Here is a 26,385-nt window from a genome sequence, read left to right on the forward strand (position 1 = left end):
ACTAAAGATAGACACAACATGCTGGACTAACTCAGTGGGTCAGACAGCAACTCTGGAGAGATAGGATAGGTGATGTTTCGGGTTGGGACCATTCTTCAGACTCAGTCCGAATGTCATCCATCCTTTTTCTCTAGAGATGTTGCCTGACCTACTGAGTTACTCCAGCACTTTGTGTCTTTCACCAGTATAGAATATATGCTTTGTGAAGGAGGAACAGACTTTGCAGCTGTTAACATATACCAGGTCCCTCAGCTTAGTTGAGTTTAGTTTAGTTTAGTGTAATTCAGAGATACAGCACGGAAACAGGCCCTTCGGCCCACCGAGTCCACGCTGACCAGCGATCCCGGCACATTAACACTATCTTACACACAATAGGGTGAAATCTGGGGGGAGTTAAAGGAAATGTTGGGAAAATAAAATGGGATCAGTGTGAATGGGTGTTGATGGTCAGTGGGCTGATCTGTTCTACAACAGGTTACTGAGGTTAAATCTACCTACCAGTTCCAATGAACAGGACGTCGTATTGTCCATCCACCGCCTCAACATGGTCCACTGCTATCTGAGTAAACTTGTAGTCCACACCAACGCGTACCAGCACTGGCCGATGATTCACAGGATAGACCACGTCGTGCATGAGCGGGTGGGTGCGGATAAAGAAGATTGCCTCGTCTGGATATTCATGGGTTGACCTGTAGCTCCCATAGGTACTGCTGGGGCACTGCACATAAACAACAGGTGTAAATACAAGACCATGATAGAGAATTGTTTGAAGGTTTACTGAAAATCTCACAAAGGATTCACTGTTCCTCAATATTGGCATACTGTGGAACAAATTACTAAGCTCTCAGGGTTTCTTGTTCTGAAAATTTGACAGATATTTGACCATTTTCCTTAGCGTATTAGCTTAAATGAATCTTAACTGAAAGAAATTCATAACCTGCCTTAGTCCATATTTTACTTCCAGGACAAAGATTAATCTTAATTAATACACAAGTTTGTCAATGGATTCATGTATAAAATAGGAATTGTTTCCAGGTTGATTGATTGAAAGATACAGCATCGAAACAGGCCCTTCGGCCCACTGAGTGCATGCCAACCATCGATCACCCATTTACATTTGATCTACGTTATCCCTTGTCTTTTCTTAATCTCCCTCCTCTTATTTCAAATGCCTCACTTGCTTTATTGATGTGATTCACCAGCCTTTCCAAAAATTCAAGAGTTTCAAGAGTTTCAGTTTTAATAAAGAGCAGGTTGTCCATTGGCACAACACTTGGTTAACTCATTGCTGGGAGATTAACGTCACTCACCGTCCCAGGGCGAGGATAGGGCATGCGTCCTGGATAGGTGACCCACTTGTAATCAGGACCCTCTTTGTGTGCAAATTCTCCTTTGAAAGCCATCACAATGTCGGCCATCTTGTAAACACAGACAGCTGACCCATTGAGAATGTTACTGCAAAAGAAAACATAAACGGGATTCAATTTCCTCTTGCAATGTTTCAAATAAATTTATATCAGCGGTGATTAAATGAACTGCAAATTGAATCATGAATCATGCCCCAAAATAATGCTGAGACACTCTCCCCAATTATCCTCCAGCCATGCCCCTCAGGTAGCTGAAGCAGTTATGCAAAACTAACATGAACATTAAATGTTAATGTTACACAGTGTAGGAGTACATTTACTTTTCTCTCCAGTGTTATCACCAACTCAGCCAAAGTATTGCGCCTACTAGTGGAAGGATCCACCTTGATGGGTGGACGCAAGAAGAAAATGCCAGTCTTTGACGGTAGCAAAGGCCCAATGTCAGTTGGGTGTATGCTGTGCAAATACGATTCAAAACATCCAGATATACATCATTAAATAATGGCTTCCTCACACTTACATGGAAAAGCCAACGCAAACAGCAAAAATGGATTGCAGGCCTACATCCACCAGTTATTCACAACTGTGTTGAAAGAATCGATTCACAGACAAACTGTATCATTTTGTTATGTGAAGACCTGGTGGAAGCAGTTGATGAGGAACAAGCCTTATTTATCCCATAAAGAACAATGAATGCCTAGAATTTCCATGCAACTGCCCAGCATCATCACAGTAACAATGTCAGGTGTACGAGGAAAGTCACATTACTGCAAACAAATGGGTTTTCCTTCAGACCTGTGTTAGGTTACACCAAAGGAGATTAAACAACAGTGACACAGCTATCAATGCAGCTGCCAAAATGCTCTAATGACAAGGGTTTAATCCTAACTTCTGGTGCTGTCTATGTGGATTTTGCACATTCCCCCGAGTACTCAGGTTTCCTCACACATCCTAAATACACACTAGCAGGATAAATGGGCACTGCTAATTGCTCCTTACAGGTAGTAAGAGACAAGAGTATCAAAGTAGGGGATTACATGTGTATGTGAACGAGAGCAAGTTGCAGGACTCGGGGGATTGCAATTAATCTCCGTACTGGGAACTAACGTGGGTAGGAATGGCAAAATGGCCTCTTTTTCTACTATACTAGGGATATGTAACTCCCGGGAAATTTATCTCCGAACTGGTTTTGTTCATCACAGGGTCCTGTCACCATTTGGAGGAGAGAAATCTACTAAAGCCGAACACAGATTTAGGTCAACCACCCATTGAACATAAAGACTGGCACTGTGAAGAGTTGCACTTTTATTCACGGGTGTCGGTGCCACTTTAAACAGTTTTGCACTGTTTTTTTCCCACTGTGTGTAGAAGTTGTAATTTATGCATTTTTCTCGTGTTTATCTGAGTGTGTTTAGGTTTTACTTTATGATTATCACGTGTAGCAAGATTTAGTAAATCGCTTTGTTTTGCATGCTATCCAATCAAATCAGAGAATACAATACATAAATACAATCAATCCAAGTTCAAGTTCGAAAGGTAAAGTGAAGGGAAAGATACTGTGTGCAGAATATAGTTTGCAGCATTATAGTTTTGAGTCATAGTCATAGTGCGTGGAAACAGGCTCTTCGGCCCAACTTGCCAACGTCAGCCAACATGCCCCATCTACACTAGAACCACGTGCTCACGTTTGGCCCATAACCCTCTAGAGACAAAGCCCAATGTGCTTGTGTTGCCATTGCAAGCAAGATTTTCATTGTATCTATTCCTCGCTTCACATGCATATGATGTACATTTGACGGCTTGACTTGAATTATCAGTGGTGCCCTTATCCCAGAAGGGCTGGCGTTTGAATAAGTTTGCAGCACTGGAGTTGCAGGAAGCATCTGAGAATACCATGAGTAATATACTTGATGCCGACTCTGACTGGCCCGCAAATGCCACACACCTCGTGGCAGCCTGATCATAACGCCCGGATTTCCTGCTTATACTGCCAGCAATGTGCCGTCCCTGGAATGATAATTGCGGTCTGTTTAGAAACGTTATCTGCTCTATCAGACAGAGATGCTGATAGCTGAAGTCAAACCCTCCTGCCAAGCACTGCAATAACGTATCAAAAAATCGGCAGACAAAATATCAGCAGATGTGCTGCTGGAAAGACAGCTGACTGACCCACATTGACAGCCAGTGGATGACATCTTGCCTCACACGCAGCCAACAGTAAATTCCAGTGGTTGCACATCTTTGTTTTGTGCTCCACCTGGATCTCTTACAGATTAAAATCGGCACCAACGTGGGAGAAACCACCTCAATTTCTGGCTCGCTGATCATCCCTGTACTCACTCACCCACTATGATCCTGTTTCCTCTGATATCTCCAACATAAAATTACTGTCCAAACATTCAAACAACAGCCTTTTAAAGCCCCCACAACTTCCCGTTCACTTTTCCACCATTGAAGGCAGCGTCTTCAGCCTTGTCGGCCTGAACTACTGAATGTCCACTTTACATCCATGGTCCACCTTAGAATCTACCCCAGGACCGAGATATTAGAAACTAAACCTCCGTTTCAGTTTAGTTCATTGTCGCGTGTATCGGGGTATAGTTAAAAAGCCTCTTTCTTTAGTTTGGGGTCCAATTGCATCTTCAGTAATTTGAGGTGATCCTGTGTTAAATGCTTTATGTAAGTGCAAGTTACTTATGTCTCTGGAGCTGCAAGAGACTGCAGATGCTGGAATCTGGAGCAAAAACCGAACTGCTCGAGGAATTCAGCAGGTCGGGCAGCATCTGTGGGGGAAAGGAATTTGGCTGTTTCAGATTGAGACCCAGCATTGACCCAAAACATCGCCACTCACACCTCCTCACCTTCCACCCACATAGGCTGATCAATGTTCTCAGTTTGTTTTTTGCTCATGTCTTCATGTGCTCATTACCACCAAGATTCGTAATATCCATTTAATAATAAGGGACAAATGACCACCATATATAATAGCACTATTGTGTCTGAATTTCAGTGAAAAACCTAAGCAGGAAACAACAGGCTCAGTAAGATGCGAGCAAAGAAAGGAAAAGGTAATATCTCAAATCTGATTAAAAGCTGGAAGTCCATTCGGAATGGCTGGCTGCCTATTACCCATGTAACTGTGGGAAGGCTAGGGATCTTTGGGTTGAAGTAGAAGTCTTAAAGATCTACACAGCCCCTCTAGGGACAACTGTGTTCCAATGTTGGATTCCTCATTGGTGTCCTGTGGGAGAGATGTGAAATGTCCACAGATTTTCCCAGCCACTTATATTGGTGAAATTTGGCCTTTTATTTATATTTCTTTATAATCGGAATTTTTTTTTTGTCTTAATTGGTTGAAAGACACAGCAAGGAAACAGACCCTACAGCCCACCAAGTCCACGCCTCCCATTGATCACCCATTCATACTAGTTATATGTGATTCCACTATCTTATTATCTCCCTATGCACTTGGGGCAATTTACAGAGGGAGGGGGGGGATAAAGAAAAGACCAGGAGGAAAGTTAAGTGGTAGCTTTCGAGGATAAAAACATAAAAACTGAGGGAAGCATGGAGTCGGAGCCATTTGAGGACCTGGGAAAGATTGAGTTAAAAAGGAGATTGTACAGTGAGATGGTTTGAATAATTGGGTGAAAACATATGGAGCAACAGCCAGAATTGTGCAGCTTTAAAAAAAATTAGAAATTGCACTATACAAACATAAGTAAATAATAGTAGCATAACATCAATACAATGCTTCACTAATATTGATGCATATTATATCAGAACAAACAGATTAATTCCCCTACTGCAGACTGTTAAGTACCTGAGATTGATTTCATGTCAAAGATTGGTTGTAGCTATCCTTTTGTCTCTGCATTTTTGCTGACAGAGCACATTGATTTAAAGAACACCGAATTTTGTGATCTTTAATCTGTAGTTTGGCTAGACTCTGTAGTCTGCTTGCTGCTTATTGACGGTACATGGGTAGGATAGGTTTGGAGGGATATGGGCCAAACACAGACAGGTGGGACTAGTGTAGATGGATCATGTTGGTTGGTGTGGGCAAGTTGGACCAAAGGGCCTGTTTCTACGCTGTATCAGTCTACGACTGTTTAAATAGACTTTGTCTGTTGCAAGATCGACTGCTTGCTGCAGGTTACTCCCCTCTTTGTAAACATTGGTCGGCACAGCAGTGGCAATACTGATTGTGCCGTTTCATATTCTCAGGCAATTCTCGGGTTTAAGGATAAGTTGCTTCCGCTCCAGTTTTGTTGGATTCTGAGATGGTTAATGAGGCAGTGAGGCTGTGCACTAAAGTACGCTCACGGCCACCCAACCCTCTTCATACCCAGGAAAAGTATAAACATGCAATTTATTTCCAGGTCCTAGCTGAGTTGACCGTGAGTTCACTCGCTGCTCACTCCCTTCCTATAATTTAGATGCCGTCCTGTCCATAACAGAGATGTGTGGCACATCGTTGTGATTAGTCAAAGGGGCTGTGTGCTAGCAATCTTGCCAGTGCTGTCCGGAGTTACTCATATGAGAGACAGCATCTCCTCAATAAAAACAACTTATCTGTGCATCCTGTTTTAGAAACAGCTGTCTTAGAAACAAATCTCTCTTAAAAAATAACAAAGGGCGTCATTTTAAAAAGAAAACAACAATAAAGTGACACAAATAGCCTTATTTTAATGCGGTGCAACATTTAATAAAAATCAAGGTCTGATGGCAGATGCAAAAGACAGACGTGTGAGTACAGATTATTTTAAAGCTCACTGAGTTGTCCAAGTAAAAGATGGGGACCACGGACTCTAAGTGCCTGTTATGTGGCTAGACAGTACAATACGAGGAGTGGATGTAACCACACCCACAAAATGAGCCAAAATCAAGGACTTTGCTCCCTCTCCCTTTACAGACTCATAGATAAATAGGCTGCTTATCACCAAATAATGACCTTCTGAAGAGATACTTTGTAGTTCTAACAGCCCGCTGCCTGTCAGGAGTCAGCTTTGAACTCTCTGATAAGAGATTGCAGGTTCTTTGTGCAGCTTGTTTACTTTAGCCAAAGTTAAATTGTGGATAGCGTTATTGGTCGCTTTGCTATCTGTAACCTTTGAGTTTCTAGTCTGAAGATGCCGCATCATGCTGTAAAATGATCATGGGTGCCAACGGTCCAATGGGTACGAGCTGGCATTTGGTCCTTATGGCAGACAAGCTCCATCTTACGCCTATCTGGGATCCTTAGAGAACAATTTCCTTCTATACTGTGATTTTAATCGAGCAAATGGTTGAAGATGCTTCACAAGAGTGTACGTGGACAAAAATAGATGCTAAGTCAAATGAAGACGTTAGAAAAAGCATTTGACAAAGGGTTGGGTTTTAAGAAATGTCATTAGGAGAAGAGACGGATTGGGGGGATTTATGGTGGGTATGCAGGCCATATTGACGTGGGCATAGGATAGCTGCAGTGAAAGAAATGGGCAGCCAGACCAAATGGACAAGGAACACAGCGAAATGACTGATTTATAAGTAGGTTGTATCATGGGCCGATAAGCCGGAGGGATTGTTCCAAGTAATATTTTAAAACACTTTGGGTAATATAAATTGATTACAACATATTAAGTTGAGCCTAGCTTTCACTGAATAATACTGACATGGTTTTGTTGCTTTTTCAACAGCTCTTTGGTGAAACCATTCAGTCCAACATTCTCTTTGCAAAAGGCCCTCACCTGGATGTTGTGAAAACTCCATAGATCAGTGGGTTCTTTTTGTCTTTCCCGTTGAGAATGAAGACATCCTCTGCGGAGAAAACAGGGAAAGTTGGTACCAGTGAAAAATACTCAAATCTTGACTGTGAGGCTTGTAATTTAAAATACCAATCCAGTATCTTACTTAGGGTTATCCCAAGCATGCTGCAAGTAATAGATCACACTGTTAAAGTTAGCAATTTTGACAGTTATATTTTCCATCACAGGAACATGATCAGAGAGATGACTGGACTCTGTGTGTGTGTGTGTGTGTGTGTGTGTGTGTGTGTGTGTGTGTGTGTGTGTGTGTGTGTGTGTGTGTGTGTGTGTGTGTGTGTGTGTGTGTGTGTGTGTGTGTGTGTGTGTGCGCGTGCTTGCGTGTGTGTGCGTGTGTGTGCGCGTGCGTGCGTGTGTGTGCACGCACTTGGAGGCGGGGAGGGGCAGTGGTCTCACACACACACATACGTGCGGAGGGGCAAGTAGTGAAAGTTCACTGAGAAACTCGAAGACATCGGCTTTTCGTAAAAACATTGCAATGGCATCCTTGATGCATATTTACATTGAAAAGCCAAGGATGAGTTAACAGTCTCGGATAAGTGATGGCCACTTCTGAGAGTGTGTCATCCTTTACCCTGTATTAAACTGTCAACTATATTCATGTGGACTCGAAGCCACAGATCTCAATGATTCACTCAGAGACACGAGTTCAAATCCCATAATAGGATTTAAGGAATTTAAATTAAATAATTAATTGATTGTGTGATTTTTATTGCAAAAGTAATTCTGCCAAATGGTTCTAAAACCCCATTTGGTTAATTAATGTCTCTCAGATAATTAAATCTGCCATCATTACCGAGTCTGGTCCGCACATAACTCCATACCTTCAGTATGGTTTATTACTTGCTCTGTTACACAACCATGAGGGAATGGGCAATTAATGTTGGCATTGTCAGTGAGGAGAAGAAATAGGTTTTGAAAATTATATCTTAAATTCCCAAAGTGTTAACTCAGCGACGAGAGTCTATGCAAACGCTCCTCAAAGGAATTCTATAAGACCACACGGCATAGGAGTAGAATTAGGCCATATGGCTCATTTGGCCGTTCAATCATGGCTGATCATTTTTCCTTCTCAACCCCATTCTCCTGCCTTCTCCCCGTATACTTTGATGCTCTTACTTATCAAGAGGCATTAATTCTACTCAGTCTCTCACCTTCCTCCAGGGCTATGGTCCAGGTTGTGTAGTATTTTAATGGGCTAATGTAAATTGCTCCCTTTGAGTATTGGGGAGGTAGGAGAATCAAGGGGAGTTGATCGGCAGGTGAGTGAGAATCGGTTGCAGGGAAATAAGTGGGCAAATGGGAGTGACGGGTATGTACGGGAGCAATCACATCCATGCCAGCAAGTCACTGCGCTGAAAACCTTTGCCAGCACTGCTGGAGCTAAGAAGGAATGTGCCCCAACAAATAAGAATGTAATTATTTAAAAACAAGAGGTGAAGTACAACGAGGTCCCAAGAGTTCTCTTTTCCTTTCACACATGCCCGCATGCTTCTATCAGAGTGGAGGTATCAGCTATCGGAAACAATCTTTTCTTTTCGCATATTATCAGCCACAAACAGAAATCTCTGTGGATTTACACTAACAAAGACAATTAATTGTCAAACAGGGCAGCTTGGCTAAGGGCTTTAAGGAACAGAACTGACTAGTATTAAGAAAGGTGAAATAGCTCTCATTGTGTTAGAAACCAGTGGATAATAATGTTTACCAGAGACTGTGAAAAGGCAATGTTCACTACCAATATTACCTTTTATCTAAGATGCCACTACATATTTCTATAACTCCTTATTTCTGAAACCTCCACGAGTCTGTCATCTTTCAGGATTGTATTTCTGGAATTTTGAGCTGCAGTGTATCTACAGATTAATTTCCCCTCCACTGACAGCCATTTGTCACGGATCTTAGTCGTAATGTGTGGAAGTTGATCCCAAAACCCAGTCTCATCTTTAAGACATTCCTAACAGATCTTGTTGAATGTTCAAAGGTCTCAGTGGCTTACAACTACTGCTACTTTACGCATGTTTAACATACATCACTTTGGAAAAAATTTTGGTAACATGTTCTGATGTTCAAATGAAGGCAAATTAAACTCTTTGCCTATAGACAATTTTATCAGGAGTCAATACACAGAAAAACAATGCCCCAATGCCTTAATTTGATGACAATCACAGGATGGTTCTACCTTAGATAATGTGTGAGGCGTTAAAATGTGTACAAAATACAGCCAAGAATTACTCTTATATTATTGTACCCAATAATTTCCAAGCACATTGGCCATTTTGTTTATAATAAAATTATAATACGCGCAATACTCACGTAATACATCGAAATGTGTTTGAATTCCCTCCGAACTCGGAATGGAACATACAAGCCTTGCCTTGAGGAAGGTGCTCCATTTATTGACCAGACTCCGTTGACCACCGATATCATTCTGGGGAAAAGACAACATGTCCATCAGCTGGGCACCCATCTCCACGTTTTACATCCTGTCTATTTCACTTGACCTCAGTCTGATTGTCCATCATGAAAGCACATGCTCAAATCTGTTATTAGATGGGCATCTTAAAAATAGTTAAATGATCAGCATTGTCGCACATTTAAAATGTGAAAATACTCAGTTTAAGGAAGTTAATTTTGCTAATTTGATAATTAATCAGCTAATTTTGGGATATTGTGCTGATGGGTTAATCCCAAGGTCAAACCTAAACAGTAAAATAGGATTTAAGAGGAAAAGATTCAGTTATAAATTAGAATTATAAAGATTTTCATGAGAGAGGGGATCCAAATAAAGAGTGTCTTTATTTTCATGTTACAGATATTAGAAGCAAGGTTATCAGAATAAATTCAAAATACAAAGACAACTGAGTCAAATATAAAATATACAGAGAAAATATGCAAAGATACTAAAGAAGCCAATGACCTGAAATGAAAATAAATCAGTGGGTATCATAAAAGGAGAAGACACTGTAAAATGATATGGATGATTAAAAATTAAACGGGTAATTTTATTATAAAGGCACAAGGGGTCAAATGAGTACTATACTTTGCATTTGTTCAAGAGACTGCTGTCCAGGTCTCAAGCAAGGCGGCAATGGTAATATTAGACAGGATTAAAATAAAGAGGAAGTACTTGAAAGATTGGTTGACCTCAAGTGGAAATGTTGCCCAGTCCAGGTGAGAGGTATCCTAGGATTCTGAGGAAAGGGTAAATGGACATCTCTGAAGAGTCTGGGTATCATCTGCCAATCATTCTCAAACAATGGGGTGTTTCAAGAGAACTGGAGGCATGTAAATAATACATCCACGCTCGGAAAGGAGAAGATGAAAATCTAATAATCACTAATAACACTGACCTAACAGTCCGCTTAATAGACCAGGCAGACTAATGTCAGCTATTGACAACTCGGCAGGGGGCGGCACAGTGGCGCAGCGGTAGTGTTGTGCTTCACAGCGCCAGAGACCGGTTTCGATCCTGACTACAGGTGCTGCTTGTACAGAGTTTGTACATTCTCCCCGTGACCTGCGTGGGTTTTCTCCGGGAGCTCCAGTTTCTTCCCACACTCCAAAGACGTACAGGTTTGAAGGTTAATTGGCTTGTTAAAATTGTAAATTGTCCCTAGTGTGTGGTATACAGTTAGTGTGTAGGGATTCCTTGTCGGCACAGACTCGGTGGGCCGAAGGGCCTGTATCCGTGATTTATCTCTAAACTAAACTAAACTCTGCATTTTCAATGATAACTTGAGACTTGTAAACATATGGGTTCTTATCTAAACTAGTTCCATTTGCTGTCATTTGTTCTGTAGCACTCAATACTTTGGCAATTCACGTGCATGTCTAGATGCTTAAAGAATAGTTCAACATCCTGTCAAAACTGTTTAATTCGAATCTCAGAGACAGCAGAACGCATTGAAAAGTGTGGGGTGTCATTACAATGCCTGGAGCAGAAGTGTGAATCAATCCATGTTTCCCTGTGGAAATACTCTGGCTTACGACCATTCCCAGTTATTCTCTGTACCTTGCAAACCCGAGCCACTCTCGAATAGACCACCTTCCCGTTGCCACTGTCCACCTCTTGAGCGCGCTCGGTGAAAAACAAATACACTTTGTCGTCCTCTTCATTGTTGCTCTCAGCGATGGCATGGACCTTTACAAACTTGGGGTCTGGGGAGAAACAATGCGGATTTAACCAAATCAGTTAGAGGGAGAGTGAGGGACCAAGCTGAAGTTTGGTCTGTATGTGAACACAACTACACAACTGATGCTAGTACCATTTTGTAAGTAGTAGCAGGACACTGGCTGAATCCACATCCACTCTATCAGCTGCAGAGTTCAGCATAACCATGAATTATGGATGTAAAAATTAAATTGAAGAACATTTCAGAAGCAGAGTAAAACAAATAATTGCTACTCTATAGCACTGCTAACCAAAAGCAAATTTCTAGACATACCCAGAACTTAATCTGAGATGGTCAGGGCCAATTTATTAGAAAATTATCTCCAAAATGGTAATGTTTCCACATGTCACTCATATTAAAGCAGTCACAGAATGAAGATACGGAGGAAGTTCTTCATCTTAAAGTGCAAGAGCCAGCAACAACGGCCCAATAACATGGTCTATTTTCAGAGTACATTTCATGTATTTACCCATTCCCTTTGTTTCTATGTTCTCTACTCTATACATGAATAAAAGACCCTGACTTTTCCCCATTCCCAGTTTCCACAGTTCAAACTTCAGGTTGATACTCGTTTGGCTTGAGGTCAGTGTGCACTGAATGAGATAAGTTGCTCATCAAATTCTTATAGGAGAAAGCTTTTACTGGCAAATGTAGGTTGCTCTAATGGTCCCTCACCTTGGAGCCATGTTGCATCGTACTGTTCAGTGCGGATCACACGCCGGCGTCCCAGGCTGCGGAAGAACGCCACATCCCGACTCATAAAATCAGAGGAAATCCCGGCATACAGCTCTCCCTCTGCAACACAACCAGGATGCAACAATTAGCTCACTAAAAAAAAATTCAGAAACACCCACCTGGAGCATTAAGTGTAGGAAGGAACTGCAGATGCTGGTTTAAACTGAAGATAGACACGAATTGCTGGAGTAACTCAGCAGGCCAGGCTGCATCTCTGGAGAGAAGGAATGGATGAAGTTTCGGGTCGTGACCCTTCTTCGGACTTCTTCAGTCTGAAGAAGGGACTCGACCCTAAATGTCATTCATTCCTTCTCTCCAGAGATGCAGCCTGGCCTGCTGAGTTACTCCAGCAATTTGTGTCTACCTGGACCATTAAGGTGGGACAGGGAGTTAAGAGCATTCACTTGCACCAACACGATAAATAGTCAAGTAGCATCCTGGACTTTTGAACTGAACAATTTATTGAATGCTTTCATGGAAACAATCTGAAAATGCAACAGAACAATACTGTGTAGGCAATAAAAAATGTAAATCAAAAACTTAAAATCTAAAAGAGAAAATGCTGAAGACACTCAGAAAAGATAAAGAGTCTTCAATTTGAAAGGAGATTCAAGAAACTGCAGATGCTGGTTCACAAATAAAGACACAAAGTGCGGGAGTAATTTAGTGGGTCAGGCACCATCTCAGGAGAACATGGATAGGTGACGTTTCAGATCTGAACGAAGGTCCTGACCTGAAACATCACCTATCTATGTTCTCCAGCAATGCCGCCTGTCTTGCTGAGATACTCCAGCACTTCTGTGTTTTTTCCTTTCATTTGAAATGCTGACTCCACTTTTGCAGAAGTTGCCTGACCTGCTGACCATTTCCAGCAGTTTCTGCATGTAATAAGTAGACCAGGGCACAGTTCATCAGAACAGCGGTCGGTGCACTATGTGCTTCTTATCCTTGCTAGAGACATCTCCAACTCTAGTCAGGTTGCAGAAGACTGTAGAGCTGTACATAGATACATAGAAAATAGGTGCAGGAGTAGGCCATTCGGCCCGTCGAGCCTGCACCGCCATTCAATATGATCATGGCTGATCATCCAACTCAGTATCCCGTGGGTACACAAAAATGCTGGAGAAACTCAGCGGGTGCAGCAGCATCTATGGAGCGAAGGAAATAGGCGACGTTTCGGGCCGAAACCCTTCTTCAGTATCCCGTACCTGCCTTCTCTCCATACCCCCTGATCCCTTTAGCCACAAGGGCCACATCTAACTCCCTCTTAAATATAGCCAATGAACTGGCCTCAACTACTTTCTGTGGCAGAGAGTTCCAGAGATTCACCACTCTCTGTGTGAAAAATGTTTTTCTCATCTCAGTCTTAAAGGATTTCCCCTCTATCCTTAAGCTGTGACCCCTTGTCCTGGACTTCCCCAACATCGGGAACAATCTTCCTGTATCTAGCCTGTCCAACTCCTTAAGAATTTTGTAAATTTCTATAAGATCCCCCCTCAATCTCCTAAATTCTAGCGAGTACAAGCCGAGTCTATCTGTAGGGGATAACGTAGATAAAGGAGGGATAAGACCATGACATTTTTTTTTAAACAAGCACAACAATTTTTAAATTGAGGCACTGATTCACTGATGTCATGCACGATATATACGGAAGAACAGATGGCAATACCCATGCTCATTAGAGGACTGGATAAGTAATGGGTTTGAATTCAGTGAGGCTCACAGAATCTCTGCTAATCTCTCTCTGTATAAAAGGTTTACGGGCTGACGCTAATTAGTTGATCGTAAAGTTAGACCATCTAATCTATAAATTGTCATCAAGCGGTCCAAAAGATGAAAGGTTTTAAATTTGAGAGCAAAATGAAGCCAACGCCAGTCAGTACTGTTAGGCATGGGTCCCACAGAACAATACTATTTTTAACAAAGTGCAGGGACAGACAACTGCATTGATTCAGATTGTCAGGAATCTAAGTTTTAAGGAAAGGTTTATTAAAAAAGTTGTTTCTTAATATAAAAGAGTTTGTGGTATGCAAACTGTGGTTTTCAAATTTATGAAATTAAGTTAACTAGGCGTAAACCTTCTCGCTAATTGTTGGGTTCAAAATACCAAGAACTTATTAAAGTTTATAACTTACTAAATACTTGAATAAGTTCACCCATTGTGTGGCCAAACCACACAGAGCAGCAATAATCCTCACTCGAGGCAATTGTCTTCAGATGGGGCCACCAAGGGATATTATGGGCCGAGGAATAGGAAGGACAGAAATGTTCAGAATGAAAATGTCAACCAAGGTAGAATATTCCCGAGGTGTTAGCATCAGGACTAAGGAAGGAATACAGGAATGTGAAGTGTTTCGCATAATAAATGTATATATATTGGATGGTTCTAAGTATCAGTGCAAGCTTAGTTTAATTTAGAGATACAATGCCGAAACAGGTCCTTCGATCCACCTAGTCCACGCTGACCAACGATCCCCACACACTGACACTGTCCATACACACTTGGGACAATTTACCATTTTATCAAGCCAATTGGCCTACTAAATGTATGTCTTTGGGAGAAAACCAGAGCACCCTGAGAAACCCACACAGGTCAGAGAGAAAACCTACAAAATCTGTACAGACAGCACGTGCAGTCAAGGTCGAACCCAGGTCACTGGCACTGTAAGGCAGCAACTCTACCGCTGCGCCACCATGCCGCCCACAGTTCCGAGTATCAGTGCAACTTATAGTCGATTGGATTTATTATACATATAAATAAACCGTAACCTGCTCCTGACTGACTGTGCAGGCTATGATTTATTAAGGTTTCAAATACAAGCTAGGTAACCAGGTCATCCTGGCTGCCTAAACAGGACAGTGTGCTATTCATCAACGTGAATGTGCAAGCTCTCTTTTAGATCTTGTCTCAGACCTGTCAACAGTAGATTACTCAAATGTTTTACACTTCAAACATACTGTGCAGCCTTTAGAGTATGCATGTGTGTCACAGACTCTTTATATCCTTGAAGCAAATGGAAACAGATGCAATTGCTGGAGCCGGGCATTAACCTCAGAAGGGAACATTTTCACTGAAAGGCAAATTTAATTGTAGCTTAATAAGGCTGGGACCCAGGTATGCGTGGGTGATGCGGTGGGACACAGAAAACACACACATACAAACACGCACACGTATTCAAACATATGGAGGAACAAACACATTTATTACACGCAAGCAGTCGTGAGATCTGAGCTAAAATTGCAAAGTATTAGTGCTATGACATGCCCAGCCACAAGCTATCAGAATATCAATGTTGGACAACATTAGCTAGCTCACCCCGAAGCTGATGGACTCTCATATTTTACATCCACATGTCAGATTCCAGTAATGTCCAACTGAAATTTGAATGTAATTTAATCAAGAAAGACATTGCAACTATTTATTTATTTTATTATTTATTTCGAACAGAATAAAAGAATAAAAAGCAAGTGTGAAACAGCATACAAAAATCAAAACAAAAATATTTATAAAGTGTCATAAACAATATCTATAAATAAATGAAATCATATGTGTCCGAAAAGGAGCAGGAAGAAGCCAAAGCTTATTAATTCCCACCCAAATCAACTATGGCGCATCAGTAGAAGATTAGTCCCAAGAGAGGCTGAACAAGTAAATGATTTATTTCCCTTTGAAGGAACGAGAGCAGAAAGAGAGCTTCCGTGAAGCAGCTCGGACATCTCTGCCCCGGATATGTAAAAACTGCAAACATTCACGTAAGGAAGTGGGAAAGAAAGACTGGTTAGCTTTAACATTGGGAAATTCTGAAATTTATTACTGAGGAAGTAAAAGTTTCACTCGAAACACATAACATGATTCAGCAGGGTTAGAATGACAAATGGAACAGTGGCCTTTGTTATAAGGGGATGGGGTACCAATCAAGTATTCCCAGACGTATGACCAAAGACTTATTTTCAATTTGTGCATTTTGTTTTTTGCTCCCTTGAGCTGAGGGTGTGAGCAGTAAATGCAATTAGTATCTAATGCCCTGATGCTGTAACAGGGGAGTTGACCTCACTCACAACACAGCTGGAGGGATTACCCAATAGCTTTAATAATTTCCATAAGTCATAATGATCCAGCAAAGATTCATAACTAAACTTTTTCTCTACAGAGTTTAGACATAAATCACTTATCCTCACTCCACAGATAAGTATTTCCTTTATGTAACAACATCCATTTCCTCAGCAAATGATGCAGCCCTTGTACAACATGTGCTAAACATCGGCAATGGCCACCTTCAACAAAGGAGAGTCCAACCACCTACCCATGGACATTCAATGGCATAACTGTCACTGAATCCCCCACCATCAATATTCTGGAGGTCACTATTGACCGATGAGGAATGTTAGATGCCAGATATCCAACAGGGAGTGGCTCACCTCCTGATTTCCAAAAAACCTTTCCAGCATCTGCAAGGCACAAATCAAGATTACAATGGTGACACAAGAAAATGCAGATGAATTTTGCAGCAAAATGAAAAGTGTTGAAGCAACTCAGCCAGTCAGGCAACATCTGTGAGGGGAACGTTTTGGGTCACGTCCCCTCTCCAGTTTACGATGGATTACATTTCACCTGCCTGGTTGTACACGGCTCCAAAAAATCTCAAGATGCTTAATGGCATCCAGGCCAAAGCAGATTATTTGACTGGCATTCCACTCACCACCCTGAACATCCATCCCCTGCGCCATCAGTGCACACTGGAGGTAGAGCACTCAATACACAAACTGTATTGCAGTTGTTCAGCCAGGCTTTACTGGCATTAGCTCCCAAACCCACAGCCTCCAGCACCATAAAGGACAAGGACCTCAGACACTTGGGAACACCAATTGCAGAATGCTCCCATCTATGTTATGCACATCTTCGCGTGAATTCTCCACCCAGCACGGCCTGTGGATTTCGGGAGCCGTGGACTACGGTAGGAAGTGGCCGATTCGGATGTCCAAGCCGCTGAGGTTGTTCTCCCGTTCCGACGTCGGAGTTCCATCATCCTGGCGAGAGGGCCTGAACAGCAGCGACAGCGAGGGGTTCGGGACCCCCCCCGACCACAGGTGAACAACAGAGGACAACAGAGGAGGATGACTGAACCTTGAAGCCTTCCCTCACAGTGGGAAACTTTGATTCCACTGTGTGGGGATGTCTATGTTAAAGTCTATCGTGTTCTGTGCTCTTTTTTAAATGTAATGGCTGTATGGTGACCACACATTTCACTGTGCCAATTGGTACATGTGACAAATAAATGTATCTTGTACCTTGTATCTTGTATCTCTTTATCTCAGGAACATTTCCACTCATTGCAAGCACTGGACAAAAGGCTGATTGCATCTGTACTTTTCAAGCTTACAATGTATGTGCCACATGTATGGAATTGTCATCTGAGATGACATCAACTCAATCGGCTGAACAGCCTTCTTCTGCGTGTTAGGCGCTCCCCCCCCCCCCGGTGAATGCTATGTACTTATCTTTCTCTCCCGAGTACAGGCCTCGTGGCTGTGAGTCTGGAATCAAGGGGTTAAAGGCTCCTGTACCCGATTGGCCAAGCTGCGTCAGGTGACGGGTGACTCATCTGAAGCTTAAATACCAGAGTTTCCCAGGATTCTCTCTCTTCTTCGTAGACCCTGACTTGTGAGCAGCCTGCTGGTGTGAGCTGCGGAAGGCCTGGCCACATGGCATATTGAATTGGGACGGATAAGGGCTGACCTTAGTGTTTTCGGGTATTTTGTTTCAGGGTTATATCTCTTTAGGCAGGTTTTAGAGTCTCCGGTTCGACGGCCCATTACGTGGCTGGCTGGAGCACTGTTTAATTGTTTGTTAGTCCATCCATATCCCTGACTGGGTGATTGAATCAGGTTTTGGTTTTGTGTTCCATTGAAAAATTAAAACTATTTTTGAACTTGAACCTGGGTTTTGAATTATGTTATGCGGCTCTGAAGTACCTGCATTCGGGAGTCGTAACAAAATGGGGGCTCGTCCTAGGTTTTGAGGACCCTAGACGTTTTGGGGGTTTTTTTTGGTAGGCTTCTGGTGACTGAGGAAGTCTGTGTGTGTGAGGGGATTTTTTCTTCCCTGCTTTGAGGCAGTCCGTGTTGTGACGGAATGTTTTCTACCCTGTTTGTGGTAGCATTGGTGCCCAGGGTTTAGCTGGTGGTTTGGTGCTACATAAGAGATGGAATTTAAGGTGAAAGAGTTTGTTGAGGCTCCTAGTCGGGAGTTGTTTGATAGATCGTCTAAGGAGTCAGGTTGACTATATGCGGCGGAATGGCATTGCTGAACCTAGTTGTAGTCCGTGGAGTTCTCCGTGTCTACTGGCTACGAAGGCTAATGGGGAGGACAGGTTTTGCACGGACTTTCGGAAAGTGAATGGTGTAACTAAGCCGGATTGCTATCCTCTTCCACGGATGGAGGATTGCGTGGATCGTGTGGGAAGTGCATCTTTTGTGTCTAAGTTGGACTTGTTAAAAGGCTATTGGCAAGTCCCTTTGACTAGGCGGGCGAGGGAGATCTCTGTGTTCGTTACGCCTGATGACTTTCTTCAGTACACGGTAATGGCATTTGGGATGCGCAATGCGCCGGCAACCTTCCAACGGTTGGTGAACATTGTATTGTCTGGTTTGTCCTTCTGTGAGGCATACCTTGATGATTTGGTTGTGTGCTCCAGGTCGTGGATCGAACACATCGATCATCTGAAGGAGGTATTTCATCGTCTAGCGGAGGCAAACCTAACGATCAATCTGGGGAAGTGTGAGTTTGGCCAGGCCACGGTAACGTATCTGGGTAAGGTGGTGGGCCGGGGTCAGGTTTGCACTCTCGAGGAAAAGGTGGGGCATATTGTCGCATTTCCTGCTCCAACCTCTAGGACTGAACTCCGTAGGTATCTGGCTATGGTTGGGTACGATAGAGGATTCTGTCCAAACTTCTCTGCGGTGGCTGCCCCTTTGACGGATTTGCTGAGTCCGAAGGTAGCTTTTGTGTGGTCCGCAGAGTGTGAACAAGCCTTTGATCATACTAAAAGTCTTCTGGTGCGCGCACCTGTGCTTGCGGCACCTGATTTTGAGCGTCCATTTAAGCTGGCAGTGGATCGTGGGGTTGGTGGAGTTCTTCTACAGGATGATTCAGATGGGGTGGAGCATCCAGTTTCGTACTTCTCTAAGAAGTTTAATCGTCATCAGAAGTGGTACTCCACCATTGAGAAAGAAGCCCTTGCTATTTTAATGTCTCTGAATCATTTTGAGGTTTATGTTGGCTCCTCGAATGTCCCTGTCATCGTACTCACGGATCATAATCCTTTGGTATTTTTGCAGAGTATGAAGAATAAGAACCGGCGGTTAATGAGCTGGAGTTTGCAGCTGCAAGACTACAACCTGGAGGTCAGGCATATCCGTGGCAAGGATAATGTCTTGGCTGACGCCTTGTCGCGCCAGTAGTGTTTTAGCTCCTGAATAGTTTCTGGGATTTGGTGGTGTTTTTTCTCTCTTCTTCCGAAACTTATTCAGTATCTTTGGGTGGGGGTGTTAGGCGCTTCCCCCCTCCCCTGGTGAATGATATGTACTTACCTTTCTCTGTTTCTCTCCCGAGTACAGGCCTCGTGGCTGTGAGTCTGGAATCAAGGCGTTAAAGGCTCCTATACCCGATTGGCCAAGCTGCGTCAGGAGACGGGTGACTCATCTGAAGCTTAAATACCAGAGTTTCCCAGGATTCTCTCTCTTCTTCGTAGACCCTGACTTGTGAGCAGCCTGCTGGTGTGAGCTGAGGAAGGCCTGGCCACATGGCATAGATCTTTGTGTACTTTCACCATTACTTGTTAACAAATATTGAATTGGGAAGGATAAGGGCTGACCTTAGTGTTTTCGGGTATTTTGTTTCAGGGTTATATCTCTTTAGGCAGGTTTTAGAGTCTCTGGTTCTACGGCGCATTACGTGGCTGGCTGGAGCACTGTTTAATTGTTTGTTAGTCCATCCATATCCCTGACTGGGATGTTTAAATCAGGTTTGGGTTTTGTGTTCCATTGAAAAATTAAAACTATTTTTGAACTTGAACCTGGTTTTTGAATTATGTTACGCGGCTCTGAAGTACCTGCATTCGGGAGTCGTAACATGCGTCATATGGAAACATACAAATAAATAGAGTAATAGTTATATAGCAGAGAAATAGGCCCTTCGGCCAAACTCATCCATGCACACCATGTTGTCCATCGGAACCAGTCACGTTTGCCTATGTTTGCTCCATATTCCTCTCAACATTTTCTATCCATGTACATAGAAACATAGAAAATAGGTGCAGGAGTAGGCCATTCGGCCCTTCGAGCCTGCACCGCCATTCAATATGATCATGGCTGATCTTCCAACTCAGTATCCTGTACCTGCCTTCTCTCCATACCCCCTGATCCCTTTAGCCACAAGGGCCACATCTAACTCCCTCTTAAATATAGCCAATGAACTGGCCTCAACTACCTTCTGCGGCAGAGAATTCCAGAGATTCACCACTCTCTGTGTGAAAAAAGCTTTCCTCATCTCGGTCCTACAATCTTCCTGCATCTAGCCTGTCCAACCCCTTAAGAATTTTGTAAGTTTCTATAAGATCCCCCCTCAATCTTCTAAATTCTAGCGAGTACAAACCGAGTCTTCCAGTCTTTCTTCATATGAAAGTCCTGACATCCCAGGAATCAGTCTGGTGAACCTTCTCTGTACTTCCTCTATGGCAAGAATGTCTTTCCTCAGATTAGGAGACCAAAACTGTACGCAATACTCCAGGTGTGGTCTCACCAAGACCCTGTACAACTGCAGTAGAACCTCCCTGCTCCTATACTCAAATCCTTTTGCTACGAATGCTAACATACCATTCGCCTTCTTCACTGCCTGCTGCACCTGCATGCCTTCTTTTAATGACTGGTGTACCATGACACCCAGGTCTCGTTGCATCTCCCCCTTTCCTAATCGGCCACCATTCAGATAATAATCTACTTTCCTGTTTTTGCCACCAAAGTGGATAACCTCACATTTATCCACATTATACTGCATCTGCCATGCATTTGCCCACTCACCCAGCCTATCCAAGTCACCTTGCAGCCTCCTAGCATCCTCCTCACAGCTAACACTGCCCCCCAGCTTCGTGTCATCCGCAAACTTGGAGATGTTGCATTCAATTCCCTCGTCCAAATCATTAATATATATCGTAAATAGCTGGGGTCCCAGAACTGAGCCTTGCGGTACCCCACTAGTCACTGCCTGCCATTGTGAAAAGGACCCGTTTACTCCTACTCTTTGCTTCCTGTCTGCCAGCCAGTTCTCTATCCACATCAATACTGAACCCCCAATACCGTGTGCTTTAAGTTTGTATACTAATCTCTTATGTGGGACCTTGTCGAAAGCCTTCTGAAAGTCCAGATATAACACATCCACTGGTTCTCCCTTATCCACTCTACTAGTTACATCCTCGAAAAATTCTATAAGATTCGTCAGACATGATTTACCCTTCATAAATCCATGCTGACTTTGTCCAATGATTTCACCACTTTCCAAATGTGCTGCTGTCCCATCTTTAATAACTGATTCTAGCAGTTTCCCCACTACCGACGTTAGACTAACTGGTCTGTAATTCCCCGTTTTCTCTCTCCCTCCCTTTTTAAAAAGTGGTGTTACATTAGCTACCCTCCAATCCTCAGGAACTACTCCAGAATCTAAAGAGTTTTGAAAAATTATCACTAATGCATCCACTATTTCTGGGGCTACTTCCTTAAGTACTCTGGGATGCAGCCTATCTGGCCCTGGGGATTTATCAGCCTTTAATCCATTCAATTTACCTAACACCACTTCCCGGCTAACCTGGATTTCACTCAGTTCCTACATCTCATTTGACCCCCGGTCCCCTGCTATTTCCGGCAGATTATTTATGTCTTCCTTAGTAAAGACAGAACCAAAGTAGTTATTCAATTGGTCTGCCATGTCCTTGTTCCCCATGATCAATTCACCCGTTTCTGACTGCAAGGGACCTACATTTGTTTTAACTATTCTTTTTCTCTTCACATATCTATAAAAGCTTTTGCAGTCAGTTTTTATGTTCCCTGCCAGTTTTCTTTCATAATCTATTTTCCCTTTCCTAATTAAGCCCTTTGTCCTCCTCTGCTGGTCTCTGAATTTCTCCCAGTCCTCTGGTAGGCTGCTTTTTCTGGCTAATTTGTACGCTTCATCTTTTGTTTTGATACTATCCCTGATTTCCCTTGTTATCCACGGATGCACTACCTTCCCTGATTTATTTTTTTGCCAAACTGGGATGAACAATTGTTGTTCATCCATGCAGTCTTTAAATGCCTTCCATTGCATATCCACCGTCAACCCATTAAGAATCAATCGCCAGTCTATCTTGGCCAATTCACGTCTCATACCCTCAAAGTTACCTTTCTTTAAGTTCAGGACCCTTGTTTCTGAATTAACAATGTCACTCTCCATCCTAATGAAGAACTCAACCATATTATGGTCACTCTTGCCCAAGGGGCCACGCACAACAAGACTGCTAACTAACCCTTCCTCATTACTCAATACCCAGTCTAGAATAGCCTGCTCTCTCGTTGGTTCCTCTACATTTTGGTTTAGAAAACTATCCCGCATACATTCCAAGAAATCCTCTTCCTCAGCACCCTTGCCAATTTGATTCACCCAATCTATATGGAGATTGAAGTCACCCATTACAACTGTTTTACCTTTGTTGCACGCATTTCTAATTTCCTGTTTGATGCCATCCCCAACTCCACTACTACTGTTAGGTGGCCTGTACACAACTCCCACTAGCGTTTTCTGCCCCTTAGTGTTTCACATACCTATCTAAATGTCCTTCAACTATTGTAATTGCACCTACCTATATCACTGTTTCTGGCAGCTCGTCCCGTATACCCACAACCTTCCGTGTGAAAAATTTGTCCCTCAGACCCTTTTAAATCTTTCCCCTCTCACCTTAAATCCATGTCCTCTAGTTTTTGATTCTCCTACCCTGGGAGAAAGACTGCGACCAGTCACCTTTTCACTGATAATCCTGATTTTTTATAATTTTGATCACCCTCATAATTTTACATAATTCTATAAGGTCCCCCCTCAGCCTCCAATGATCCAGGGAACAATGCCAGTCCCATTCAAGTGCATAAACATTCATCATCGGTCTAGTAATGGCTTTTCTCTATATTGATGTTCAGTTAGACGTAGCAAGCTTCGAACCATTCTTTACTAAATGTGAAAAATAATAAACTAACAATAGAGGCTGATACCAAAGCTCAAATTGTACGGTACACATAATTCTTAAGGACACAAGTTTTACCAAGGATTAGGTAAGAAAATGGTTTTGAGTCTGAACTCAAATCTGTAATGATAGAAACATAGAAACATAGAAAATAGGTGCAGGAGTAGGCCATTCGGCCCTTCGAGCCACAACCGCCATTCAATATGATCATGGCTGATCATCCAACTCAGTATCCTGTACCTGCTTTCTCTCCATATCCCCTGATCCCTTTAGCCACAAGGGCCACATCTAACTCCCTCTTAAATATAGCCAATGAACTGGCCTCAACTACATTCTGTGGCAGAGAATTCCAGGGATTCACCGCTCTCTGTGTAAAAAATGTTTTTTTCATCTCAGTCCTAAAATATTTTCCCTTTATCCTTAAACTGTGACCCCTTGTTCTGTACTTCCCCAACACCGGGAACAATCTTCCTGCATCTAGCCTGTCCAACCCCTTAAGAATGTTGTAAGGTTCTATAATATCTCCCCTCAATCTTCTTATTGTGAATGGCAGAACTGACTGAACTGGCAACATTGTTTATTTTTGCTTATAATTCCTTTGTTTTTATTATTCCTTTTAAATCTAGGGTGTATTTCTGACACTGCTAACCACTATCTTCGAGTCAAAACCATGCCCACACAATGTGGCTAGTATTGTCCTATCTGGTTTACTTGGTTCCTTTTGAAAATGGTGACAATCCTTCTCAATGTGGTTTCAACCAGACAATTTCAAAAGCCGAGGCATGACAAAATATAAAGTTCCCAGTCTTTGATTACAGACTTTGAGGGAGTGAGGCAGCTGTGAACCTATCATTCTTTTCCGAAACACAACACATTTCAAAGAATGTTTCAATTAAAGCAACTGGGAGATGTGTGCTCTACTAATGTTTCTCTTGGAAGTGAACCACTTGCTTGCTAATTTGTGTGGCTCCATTGACAAGATGGCTTTCCATATTCTATTGAACTTTAGGGTGACACAATGGCATAGCAGTAATGTTTCAAATTCACAGTTACAGCAAACCAGGTTCGATCCTAGCCTCAGGTGCTGTTTGTGTGGAATTTGCACGTTCTCCTCTGTTACCGTATAGACTTCCTGTCGGTGCTCTGATTTCCTCTCACGTTCCAAAGATGTCCACTGTAAATTGCCCCTAATATGTAGATAAGTGGTAGCATCTACTTGGGAGGGGAGGTGTTAGTTAATGGAAATGTGGGGAGAATAAAATGGGTTAGGATACCATTACTGTAAAAATGGGTGCTTGATGATCAGTGCACACTCAGTGTGCTGAAGAACCTGTTTTCATGCTGTATGGCTTTCTAATTTCTCTTGCAAAGCCACACAAAACCAATCATTCTTCAACAGAGCCAGAAAGCAACATATTCAAATGAAATGAAAGCTTGAATTGGAGGAAGAATGGCATCTGGTGGAGATTTGTGCTGTTGAATAACTTCAATCAGGAGTGAGACCGGGTGGTGAGATGATAGGGGGGAGCGTGAAGGATTGCAGCAGATTGAAGGAGTTACTTAGATAAGTGAGTACTAAAAGAAAGGAGATTTGGGTTGGGGATGTGAGGGAGGGAGTCCTAGGAACAGGCATTGAACAGGTGGAGAATAGTTGGGTGACCACCAGGAAAGGGCGTAGTCAGGGAGTTCAGGAATATCCTGTGGCCATTCCTCTGCAACACTGGTACACCCTTTGGATACCGTTGAGGAAGTTGACCCTTCAGGGGACAGCAGCAGCAGCTAGGTCTGTGGCACTGGGCCTGGCTCTGAGCCACAGCGGGGTAGGATGAAGTCAGGCAGAGTCTTTGGAGACTCATCATCTGGATTATTCTCTGGAGTATTACCAGTGCCATGTACTAGTTAGGGTAGCAATAGGAGGGTAGGAAAAATGAAAGCATGGCTGAGGAGTTGGTGCAGGGGATAAGGATTCAGATTTTTAGATAATTGGGATCTCTTCTGGAGCACAGGTGACCTTTGTTTATTTATTTCGTTTTGTTTAGAGATCCAGCGCTGAAACGGGCCCTGTTTAGAGATACAGCGCTGAAACGGGCCCTGTTTAGAGATCCAGCGCTGAAACAAGTGCGTGCCGACCAGCGATCCCTCCGTACAATTACACTGTCCTACACGTTAGCAACAATTTACAATCTTTACCAAAGCTAATTAACCAACAAACCTGCACGTCCTTGGAGTGTTGGAGGAAACTGGAGCACCCGCAGAAAAAACCCAAGCAGTTGAAGAAGAGGAGAGCCTACAAACTCCGTACAGGCAGCACCCGTAGTCAGGATCAAACCTGGGCCTGGATCAGGTTGCATCTGAACTGGAGGGTCACAAGCATCCTTGGCGGGAGGTGTGCTAGTGCTACTCGAATGGCAGGAGGGTGGGAATAACAGTGGCAGGCCAGCAAATGGAAGGGTTGATCAGAAAGTGGAGGTTATGATAAGTAAGTCTCAAAGGAAGGACAGGCAGGAAATGGTTCATGAATACGGGGGTAATGAAGGGCTGAAGTGTGTTTACTTCAGTGCAAAGAGTATTGCGGTAAAGCTGCTGAGCTTAGGGTCTGGTTCGGTGCTTGGAATCATGATGTTGTGGCCATTACAGAAACTTGGTTGCAAGAGGGACATGACTGGCAGCCCAACGTGCCTGGGGAATGTCACGGTAGTACTCAGAGATGACATACTGGAGGGTACGTCTACTGAGACATGATGGGTTGAGCTCAAAAAATGGAAAAAGTAAGCATTTAATGGGATTATGTTATAGGCCACCCAATAGCCAGTGGGAGATAGAGGATCAGATATGTAGACTTCAACTTTCCTAAGATGACACAAAATGCTGGAGTAGCTCAGCGGGTTAGGCAGCATCTCTGGAGAAAAGGAATAGGTGATGTTTCAGGTCGGAACACTTCTTCAAACCTTCCTAATAGTGACTTTCCTAACATTGACTGGGAGTGTAAGAGGATTAAACAGGGCAGAATTTGTTAGGTGTATCCAAGAAGGTTTCCTTA

General features: G+C 42.9%; 1 protein-coding gene across 1 annotated transcript in view; it reads right to left on the reverse strand.

Annotated features, from left to right (window-relative positions):
• LOC116983149 (semaphorin-3A-like) overlaps nt 1-26,385 on the reverse strand; it is a 131,105-nt gene that overhangs the window by 17,678 nt on the left and 87,042 nt on the right. The window contains exons 6-11 of the mRNA XM_033036765.1: nt 12,022-12,141; nt 11,187-11,332; nt 9,488-9,602; nt 7,097-7,166; nt 1,311-1,455; nt 499-718 (exon numbers count right to left, since the gene is read on the reverse strand). Coding sequence (XP_032892656.1) covers nt 499-718; nt 1,311-1,455; nt 7,097-7,166; nt 9,488-9,602; nt 11,187-11,332; nt 12,022-12,141 — 816 coding nt within the window. The remainder of the gene's footprint in view (nt 1-498; nt 719-1,310; nt 1,456-7,096; nt 7,167-9,487; nt 9,603-11,186; nt 11,333-12,021; nt 12,142-26,385) is intronic.

Source organism: Amblyraja radiata, chromosome 18 (genome assembly GCF_010909765.2).
Source record: "Amblyraja radiata isolate CabotCenter1 chromosome 18, sAmbRad1.1.pri, whole genome shotgun sequence".
NCBI classification, from domain to species: domain Eukaryota; kingdom Metazoa; phylum Chordata; class Chondrichthyes; order Rajiformes; family Rajidae; genus Amblyraja; species Amblyraja radiata.